The sequence below is a fragment of the Podarcis tiliguerta genome (genome assembly GCF_965153285.1).
Source record: "Podarcis tiliguerta genome assembly, chromosome: 9".
NCBI classification, from domain to species: Eukaryota; Metazoa; Chordata; class Lepidosauria; order Squamata; family Lacertidae; genus Podarcis; species Podarcis tiliguerta.
Genome location: NC_139542.1, coordinates 52945586 through 52956586, shown reverse-complemented (window position 1 = coordinate 52956586; position 11001 = coordinate 52945586). Strand labels below are relative to the sequence as shown.

Below are 11001 nucleotides of genomic sequence, written 5' to 3'. Positions count from 1 at the left end.
GCTCTTATAAACTTGCTGAGGTTACCGAATTTTCACTCAACAGGACAGGAAACACCCAAACCATCCCCTCCTCTTCCTGTGTTCAGATATCTGTTCAAAGGCTTTGCTGTGGTTTGGGCAGCATTGGCTATTCTCAGTTTCTCAGGTTTCTCAGCTCTCCACATCTCCACATCGGTTTGCTTTTTTAAAAAAAGTCCTCATGAATATTCATCAATATTTTAGTGTGTTCTGATTTGGTGTGTAATTTGCTCTAATATACATGTTTGTCTAAAGCAACATACCCTAATACAGTGGATTTTTGTATGCTGCTTCCTCTCATATATGCATTTCTACACATAATTTACATGTATGCATTCTTGGAGAACTGCATTGCAAAATTCAGAGAAGTGTGAATTTTGAAGGATGCTTGTGCTTCAGTTCTGATACTGTGTTGTAAAATGTAAAACAGGTGGATTTGCCTTTATATGAGAACTGAATTCCGTCCCCTGCCCTGGTTTTGTATATTGTATTTCAAATTTCACAGTACAAAAGTCATTCTGATTTTGTGAGTGTGAGAGAATGAGAGTAGCTTTCCAGGTTAAATCCTCATGTAACTTGTATTTGAGCTTTGTTGGGAAACAGAAATGTTCATTGGGGGGGGCGGTTATTCTTAAATATTGATCTACATTTTCTGCTTGGATTTTAGGAACATACAGATATACACGCTCTAGCCACAATGATACTGTAGATCCCTTCATAGAGGTGCCTTTTAATGTAGCAGCTTTTATCACATTTGAGGTGGTCCCAGGTAAATTTGGGACACGGGTGGCGCTGTGGGTTAAACCACAGAGCCTAGGACTTACTGATCAGAAGGTCGGCGGTTCGAATCCCCGCGACATGGTGATCTCCCATTGCTCGGTCCCTGCTCCTGCCAACCTAGCAGTTAGAAAGCACGTCAAAGTGTAAGTAGATAAATAGGTACTGCTCTGGCGGGAAGGTAAACGGCGTTTCCGTGTGCTGCTCTGGTTCGCCAGAAGCAGCTTAGTCATGCTGGCCACATGACCCGGAAGCTGTACACCGGCTCCCTCGGCCAGTAAAGTGAGATGAGCGGCACAACCCCAGAGTCGGTCACGACGGGACCTAATAGTCAGGCGTCCCTTTACCTTTACCTTATAGGTAAATTTATCTTAACCTGGCGATACTCTAGAGCTGTTAATCTCTTTAGTAACAGATCTGGATAGATTTCTACCTTTATCTCAGTATGGAGAAGTTAAATCAAATATTGTTTCTTTAAAAGATTGAAGACAGAATGCAGTACAAAGTCTGCAGTCAATATGTTTGCAATATTTCTCCCTGGGGTGAACAGCTAATAATGGTGTCCAAGAGAATGGGACTGGTTTTCTAATCAATGTTTTTGGTTTTGAAAAAGTACCCTTCCAACATTTCTTTCAATATTAGTTGTTTTCAGTAGCTTCTCATTAAAGAGGAGGAGGAGAAGGGGAATCCAGGAAACAAAAGTGAAACAGAAATATCTTCAGATAAGCAGAAGGGTTTAAGACTCCCTTGTCACAGGGTTTCTTTTATGCCTTGTGATATATTTATTAGACCTTGCCTGCTCACTGTGTGAAGGAGCCATTTGAATTGGCGCTCCCTTTAGGGAAATGAGAAAGAGGAGGGAAAGTCATGTTTACAGAGAAAATGGTGCTTAATCTCTAGGAATGACAGGGAAAGATTATGCAAGCTATAGATAACTCACCTTATCATAAAAAGTAAACATGCTGAACGTAATGTAAAATAAATACACATTTGTCATTTAAACACTTTCTGCATCAAAGTCCCTTGGAATCCCCAAAGACAGGCATACAATTTTAAACTGCATCCTAATTATTCTAGTCAAGGGGTGTGTGTGTGTGTCACTTACTCAATGAGGTGAATTTGTGTTTTCCTGGTATTTTCAGTGTGGTTAAAGCAGAACCTTAAAGATCTCAATCTTCAAAATACTTTTGTGGGTGTTTCTACAATGGAGTTGTGCACATGGGGTTGCCATGTGCAGTAAACCCTCATGCATTGGACAATGTTTGGATATGGTCTCCATACCCAGAGTTCAGCACATATAAGCCTGATCTGTAGAACTGTAGACTATAGTACAGACCCACACTACCATATCTACGTGCATATATATATATATATATATATATATATATATATATATGTTTTAAACAAATACAAGAACCATGAAACACCTATCCACTAGTACAGCTAATGGAGTTTGTCCTATTCATTGACATTAGACATAAATTTGCACATTCAACATTCAAGCATATTACTTAATGTAACCTCTCCACTGAGAATATTGAGCGGTTGGTATAGCAAGGTCTTGATTTGGTCATTAACATGGTTCAAGTGCGCTGGCTTGCCCCTATGATTCACGGACTGGGGGGGGGGGGGCTGGCGCTGTGCGACGTGTGTGTGTGTAAATAGCGCCCCTGACATAGTTAAAGTAAGGGGTCTATGTTTCTTGGAAGTTGTCTCTATTTGTTATGGCTTTATTTTCCCTCCTGTTTCTGGTGAGAAGCTCAGACACTGCTGCATCCCAGATACAATTTTCCCATATGTTCATTTCCACACAACCACCCACTTCTTATAAAGCGCCTACTGGCATTCCTTCCTGCAGATATTAGCACATGAGGAAAGAACACTAATGGCTGTTCCACAATTATACAACTCTTCTCCTGGAGATTCATGGGTTCATACCTGACCATATATGCAGTAGTTGTCAGTGGGTCAGGGCAGGTGATACCTATATAAAATGGGTAGGTTTGAGCACTATGCACCTTGTGTTTAGGGGTTGTTGTTGTTGTTTTGAAGGAGGGGGATTTGTAGTTCAACATAAGGCAAAAGAAAAACGGGATGATTCTAAACATGTGCTAGATTTGCTGAGAGAAGATCATTTTATTTCCAGGTCACTGAAAACCCTAATACAACTACTTTCAGTTTCTGGACCTTCCCCTCCCACCCACTTTTTTTCCCTGGCTGCTCACCTTCCTATTTTAAGGTGTCCCCCCCCCCCCATTTCAACCATGAAGGCTAAATGTCTGCTGTTTCTGGGGGTAAAAAAGAAACTAAAACAAGGCACAAGATGCTGAAAAAGCCTACCAGATGCTGTGCTATAAAGTGCAAGCGTATGATTTGTGACGTGCCCATAGACCTAGACCTGCAGATTACAGCTAATCCACTATCTGGCTGTCTTATCTTAAACCTCTACTTTCTGCTACTGCTCTCCCTCTATGTAAACACAATTAGGGTTTTGCAGATTATATAGTTTTAAATAAATAAATAAATAAATAAAGGGGTTGTTTTTGTTTTTTACTGCAGAGCTGGTTGCGCTCTTGACGTAGAGGACATCCTAGGACCATACGCCATGTCTGGCCAACCTAATCATAATGGGCTTCCGCCTATCGAGCTGTGCACATTGTACTTGGAAAGCAATAAATCAGTGTCAGTCTTCAAACAGGGGGTTTATTACAATTTCAGGGGATTTGTCATTTGCAGGCCAAAGAGTCATGAGCATTAGGGTCTGCTGGGTGGCGGGAGACAGGCTCCTTCCACCAGATATGCATCCTCACCACAGCTAGCAGGCAGCCGGCACCTTAGCGTCCGAGCTTTGTCTGAGATCCAGTTCTCACATACAATCGCTTGTATGATAACGGGTTTCCTTCTGCAATACAGTGGACGCTGGCCGGAGCTGTGTCTCCGCACATGCAAAAGCGTTTGTGTGCAAGAAAGCGCACAATTATAGCTCAGCCGTTGTGTGCCCAGATTTTACACTTATTAAAGGTTATGAGTATGAGCTTGCAGCTCGATTACGTGTGTGCACAGGTAAAGATCCCTCACAAAGTGGTTTGAGGAGGGTAGTGTAAAAAGGATGCCACTTGCCCTTTGACCCCAACCTTGCCCTCAATGGGCTGGGGTCAAAGGGCACATGGCTGTTGCGTGCTTCTCACACCACCCTCCATGAGCTGCTTTGCAAAGCTGGGATCGGATCAGATCCCCACCTCACAAAGTGGCAGCACCAAAGGCTGGGCTGTGTTCGCCCCCTGCACCCAGCACCTTGCGCCCCCTCCGGTGCATGTGTGTGTGCCCCAGGCACTATGTAAACACACAATGCTGCTGGTTTCACATCTTACGCCGGGGTGGAGAACCTCAGTCTGGGGTAGGGGGCTAATTCCTCTCTATCTGGCTCTCAGAAGTCTTCCCCTCTCGGTCCCTGCTTCACAGTCCAAGTGTTTTTACCTAGCTGGAATATGTCCTTGAACTCTGACCCTGACCCTTGCTTCCCTGGATAGAGGACAGAGAGGGGTGTGCAACTGTGTGTAGAAACTAAAACAGGGACGTGGGTGGCGCTGTGGTCTGAACCACTGAGGCTCTTGGGCTTGCCGATCGGAGGGTCAGTGGTTCGATCCCCGCGACGGAGTGAGCTCCCGTTGCTCTGTCCTAGCTCCTGCCAACCTAGCAATTTGAAAGCACACCAATGCAAGTAGATAAATAGGTACTGCCATGGCGGGAAGGGAAACGGAATTTCCGTGTGCTCTGGTTTCCGTCACAGTGTCCCGTTGCACCAGTAGTGGTTTAGTCATGCTGGCCACATGACCCGGAAAGCTGTCTGCAGACAAACGCTGGCACCCTCAGCCTGAAAGCAAGATGAGCGCTTAACCCCCCAGGAGTCCTTCACCTTTTTACCTAGAAATTATGCTACTGCAGAAAGGTAAAATGCCCATTTTTTTTGCTCCTCCCCCCCTTTTTTTCTCTAGTCTCACCCACCACTTGGAAGGCTGTCAAGAAGGGAATGTGGTCTTCTGGGCGAAAAGGTCTCCCACCTCTGTGCCAAGCCATTTGCATGAGAAGTTGCTTCGCAGGAAAAGTTTGCCATGTGAGACTGCCTTCTTTACAGTTCAGGTAGCTGCCACATCATTATTCACTTATGTGAATGGACCTTAACTTTATTGTCACTTGACCTGACCAGCTTTCCTTAGATATGGCACAGACTTCACCTTTTGTCTGAGCCATGTCCTATTGGTGCCAATGTTACCAGCCAGTGTGCCAAAAATTATTATGCAAATAGAGCTCCAGAGCTCAATTTCACAGGGGCAATGAAAATTTGCACATATGAATGGAGACTGAAATAAAAATGTCCCTGGATTGAAAAACAAGACCAATCTGAACCTGCTGGATTCATTTTTTTATTCCTAAAATGCGAAAGCAAACTCATTTATTGGCCCAGATATTTAGTTCATTTGCATGGGAAGGGCACCATGAACATCAAGCCCAAGGTGAAGGAACCAGAAATCCAATAAATGCCCGCCTGCTGAATAACTAGAGTAGTCCTGCGTGGTCATTTTTGCTGAAATAACAATTTCTGGACATGTGAAAGGTACAGGACGTTGTAGTGTTGACAGATCTGAAGCACAGGTGGCAAGCTTCCCTGCTGAAAAAGCCAACAGGTCAGGAAACATGTGGATCTAATGGGGAGGAAGTGAAAGGAGTGATTCCCAGCTCATTTTCCTGATGACAGGCTTGTTTAAAAAGAAGGCAAGGGGCACTGGAAAATGACTTTCACTGGTTCTGGACATTACACAGTCATGATGAAACTTTAGTTCATTCATGTCTCGGCAGCAGTGGTCTAACCTCAATTTTCTTCTGTGGTTTATTTCTTTCCTCTCCTTTCCTCTAGAAATCCCGCGAGCCACTGATACATGTTAAATTTACAAAGCAAGGGAGTATACTCATGATCGTTTAATTGTTAAAGCATAAGTAATCACTATTAAGTGATCCTATATAATCTTAATAGTACATAAGCGGCAAGACGCTTGGGGCAATGGCTAAATTTACCTCATACAGTGTAATCCTATACATGTTTACTCAGATGTAAGTCTTACTGTATTGAAAGCGGCTTACATTCAGGTCATTGCATATAGAATTGTAGCCCAATTGCCCCATAGCAAACAAACTGCTATCACATCCAAAGGTTATTTGCTCTTATGTGAAACCCACCTGCTATATTTCCATTTAATAAACCTGTTTATCCATAGCAGTACAGAAATAACATTCCCCAAACCTTTTTTAGGCCCATTCCCTTGGGTTGCATAAATTTGTTTTTATTTTTTGCACCATCCTCCAAAGTCAAAATATTTTTGCTGGTTGAACCAGGGGAAATATAATTACATTATCTCCCTTGAATATTATCGCTGCAGGTTGCAAAGCAGCAGTAAAAATTATGCATATCTATACTTTAACCTACGAGCAGCACAGATGTAAATCCAGGTGGAAGATATGTCAGCAACTGGATAGTGTATGAATCAAACATGTTTCATGTTCTTTTGCAAAACCACTTCTCCCTATACAGTGGTACCTCAGGTTACATACGCTTCAGGTTACAGACTCTGCTAACCCAGAAATAGTACCTCGGGTTAAGAACTTTGCTTCAGGATGAGAACAGAAATCGTGTGGCGGTAGCGGGAAGCCCCATTAGATAAAGTGGTGCTTCAGGTTAAGAACAGTTTCAGGTTAAGAACAGACTTCCGGAACGAATTAAGTACTTAACCCAAGGTACCACTGTATGTGGTTATCTGGAAGCTGAAGCAAGTAAGCCAAAGTCTTCAAGGCAAAGGGGGGGGGGAATCCTATTTTCTGGGGTGAGCGGATGACTAGTATGGCCAAAAGCAAATCTCAAAGCCCAAGCAAAACTCAAGCCCTGTTGAGTTCCAAGGGGTTTACTCCCAAGGAAATGTAAGATGCCAGCTTCAGTGGCTTTCACGTTCCTCATGCCTCAACAGTTCTGTAACTTTATTAAGTAGGACAGTTATAAGCACAGTACAGAGGAAAGGGAATGGCTCTACCTTCTTTTCTGAGTTCAGAGGGCTAAACAGGAAGCTGTTCATGTTGCCCACAGATGCCAGAAATGATAACGCAGACGGCAAGCTAGGATCTTCTCCGCCTGGATCTCACTTCTGAATTTGTTGTTTTCAACAATCAAGGAAACAAAAGGCAGCTTGTTGTCCTGGGCTCCTGCTGCCTCCTGTCCTGTCCAGACTCCTTCAACCAGACCCTCCTGCCTGTCTGCACGAGGTGTTTGTGGCAGGTCTGAGGAAGAGAAATCGTGACTGATGCAGAGGAACAGCAGGAGCGGAAGAAGTGGACTGGGAATGGCTGGGGGGGGGGGTCCTCTCTCCCCTCATTCCCTGCAGAGCCTTCAGAGCAGAGCTTTTGCAAGTTGCGTCTAATGAGATTTGGGCCACCAGAGTAGCAGAGATTGAGTTTCCAGTGTTAATGGGAGATGTGCAGGTTTTTCAATTCTTTTTTAAAAAACAGACTTAAGTCAAGCTAGAGATCTTGGAAATGAGTCTTGAGTAACAAATCTTAACGCACAGGAAGTCACTCCTGATTCTGAGAGCAGGATTGAGATGGTCTCCTCATGCTCAACCAGAGTACAACACGTCATGCATTTGATGAGCTGGGCTCTAGTCCACAAAACATTATTTATTATTTTTATTTACAGTGGTACCTCGGGTTACATACGCTTCAGGTTACATACGTATCAGGTTACAGACTCCGCTAACCCAGAAATAGTGCTTCAGGTTAAGAACTTTGCTTCAGGATGAGAACAGAAATGGTGTTCCGGTGGCGTGGCAGCAACAGGAGGTCCCATTAGCTAAAGTGGTGCTTCAGGTTAAGAACAGTTTCAGGTTAAGTACGGACCTCTGGAACGAATTAAGTACTTAACCCAAGGTACCACTGTATTCATTAAAATATTTGTATGCCACAATTTCATTTAAAATATCAAAGCAGGTTACAAGAACCCATACATATATGCAATAAAAAGCAGACAAAACAGGAATGTTTATTTAGCATTCATCCTAATTCTCTTGCATAAAATGCGCTGGTTAGACTATGTCCGGTCTATATGGAATATTTGTTTTGATTTGCTTGTGGGGTGTTTATACATCTTCCCTGAATTCATTCCATACATTTCAGAATGATTCCCCATCACTTTCTTAACTGCAAAGAGTCCATTTTCTTTAAGTACTTTTTTTTTAAAAAAATGTGCGCTTTGTAGGGTTACCATATTTCAAAAGTGAATATCTGGACACACAAATTTGTTGCAGGTTCCACTTGTAGTAATTCATATATAGAAATACGCTTTTACTGAAACTAGTTTCAATCTTACTCAGGAAGGTATCAAAACTGCCAGGGTACAACCCATCAACCGGACTTTGGCCATACAGTTGCTTGAAAACTTTAAAAATAGGTCAGTTTCCCACCTCTCTATCCATCACAACGGGGAAGATGTTTGCAGAAACATGTGGTTGAACTGCAAGCCAATAACTTTCGATTTAGTTAGAAAGCAGAACTCTGACACACATGTAGTCCCAGTGGGAGCTAGAAAAGCGTGGAAATGAATCTCAGAAGTACACCTCCCAAAAAGGATTTTTATTTTATTTTATTTTTGCCTCTGGGTTTTGTGGCTGAAGCTCCAAGAAATGCACCCCAGAAGAAGAGGGGCGGCATTGGGGAGAAACATCAGGGTCAGAGGCGGGGCTAGCGTGTCAAGCCCCTCCTCCAAAGGAGCGCTGGGCCCGGGGATTGGTCAGCACGGATTTGCAAAACCCCGCCTGGCGGGGAAGACTCTTGCCAAGCTGCTGGGGCATCGGAGCGCCTCGAAGAGAATCCGCAGAAATATTGTTTCTCTGCCCCGCCTAAGGAAGTGCGCTTGTCGCGCCTGCTCCGCGGATCTTCTGGCTGGCTGAAGCGGTCGGATCGAAGGCAAAGCGGCTGAGGCTTTGGCCCCGCAGCTGATGTCTGGGCTATAATAGAGATCACCCGGGGTTGGGTAGCTTCCCCTGGACTTGACCTGCTCTGCCACCCGCGTTTTGTTGTGGTTCTTGTTGCTCCGAGGAGGCATGGAGCTGGCGGCGGGACTGGGACTGATCCTGGCGCTGTGGGCTGCCGCGGAGTCCGGGCTGGTTGAGGCGGGTAAGAGAAGCGCACGAGTGTGTGTGTGTTGTTGTTGTTGTTGTTGTTTATTGTTGGGTTGGTTGGTGGATAACTTTGCCGATCTCCTAGGAGCTCCCCTTCCCCAGGATTCAGGGAATCAGCTCAGCCAAGCTAGATTGGCACAGATCACACTCACACACACCCCACCCGCCGCCTCCCCAGGTGCCGAGGAATTCCCTGGGTTGGGGGAAGAAATAGCCTGTCGAAGAATAGATGAATTTGGCGCGCGGGGGTGGGGTGGGGGTCTTTTTGCACAAAGAAAGGTGGAAAGAACCAGCTGCAAGCGTAGCCCCTTTCACTGGAACGAAGCCCCACCGAATTCAGCTGCACTTACTTCCGAGTAGACGTGGCCGGGATTGCTCTACCGAGCGCCGATATTCCGCGTTGTCTTGCGCAGCGCCTGGCGCACGGAGCGAGCCGCATCCAACATGCGCAGGTGATCTTGGCAACACGCGACCCTTCCGCAACATGTTGGCTTCTCTGGTCATAGAATCGTAGAATTGGAAGGGGTCCCGAGGATCATCTAGTCCAACCCCCTGCAATGCAGGAATATGCCGCTGTCCCTGACGCGGGGATCGAACCTGCAACCTTGGCGTTGTCAGCACCGCGCTCTAGCCAACGATGGCCAAGTACCTGGGAATAAACCCCATTGAATTCAGGACGAGTGATTTCGAGCAGGCAAGGCTAAGCCTTGTGCCATATGCACCGGGCTGATACAGCTGACCTGAAGCTACTTTGGTTATCTGGATGAGCTGGAGTGGCCCAGCCTTGGGGGCTTTCTCTGTCTCGTTCTCTCCCCCCTCCCCTCCGTATTTCAGCTGAGCAAGGATGTGGCTGGCTGAAGGGCTCAAACTTCTTGTTGGGACTTTTTTAGCAGCAGGGAGAGAGTCCGAGGTTGGAGAGTAAGGAAGAGAGGATTTAGAGCCCTGGCTCCAAATCTCCTCCTGCCCCTCCAGAAGGATCACCATGGGTTCTCCAAGAAACCCACTTTCAGGTCCATTTCACACAAGTGTCCCCCTCCCAATCCTTTTTTGTGTAAGGGTTAAAAAAATTGTAATCGGTGCTTAGATTCTGTGAACCGCCCTGAGACGGCCAGTATATAAATTCAACAGATAAATAAATCTATTTTAATATTTTAAATAGATTTTAACTTTTCTGGGACAGGAGCCCGCCCTCTTTGGCCTCTCTAAAGTACCACTCACACTGATGCTGCAATATTGACCATGGCACTACGCCATCATTTGCAAATAATGTGCATGTCTGCACATGTTCGTGTTGGTATGTTTAAAAAAAATAATGGACCACAGGGAACCACTTTGTCAATTACAGGGACAGGGATGACATGCATGCAGTCTTCACATCATCCTTAGTAATATTACTATTGATGTTATTATCACAGGGTTGCCATAGTTCAAAAAGTGAAAATCCAGACAGAAAAGTTGTTGACCGTTTTTTGGCTAAGTTGGTGAGCTTTTTCGGGGAGGAGGGGGCCAAAGTTGGTGAGCTTTATCGTTGTTGTTATTATTCTCATCAGTGTGTATGATGTGCTGCTTTTTATACATCTTTTCCCTGGCTCAGAGGTGACATTCATTTTGTGAAATACCCCCTAAAATCCTTGCCAGTCTTGCTTTACCTAACCCTTTGGGATTATTAACCCATTGACACTGCAACCAGTGATACCAGTAGTGATACCACTGGGACCGGGGGTGGGGAGCGTGCAAAAGGCAGGGAGCTCATCTGTAGTAGAGTGAACGATGCAATGATAAATGGAGCCAGAACCAACGACAGGCTGGGACAATAAATTCTAGATTCACCACCATCCGTCTCCCATCTTTAGTTCCACAAAGGGCATCACTGAGACTAAGGATGACAGCAACGGAAACTGATGGAATACGCAGAGATGGCGAAACTTGCCGGAGGAATAAGTGATCAAGTTGAGAAACTTTTTTTAAAAAACAGAAAATGTGTTGA

The 11001-nt window shown here is 44.9% G+C and overlaps 1 protein-coding gene across 1 annotated transcript in view; it reads left to right on the top strand.

Annotated features, from left to right (window-relative positions):
- Positions 1-8442: 8442 nt before the first annotated feature.
- KDR (kinase insert domain receptor) overlaps positions 8443-11001 on the top strand; it is a 46988-nt gene continuing 44429 nt past the window's right edge. Inside the window, exon 1 of the mRNA XM_083458007.1 lies at positions 8443-9009. Coding sequence (XP_083314133.1) covers positions 8937-9009 — 73 coding nt within the window. The 5' untranslated portion in view covers positions 8443-8936. The remainder of the gene's footprint in view (positions 9010-11001) is intronic.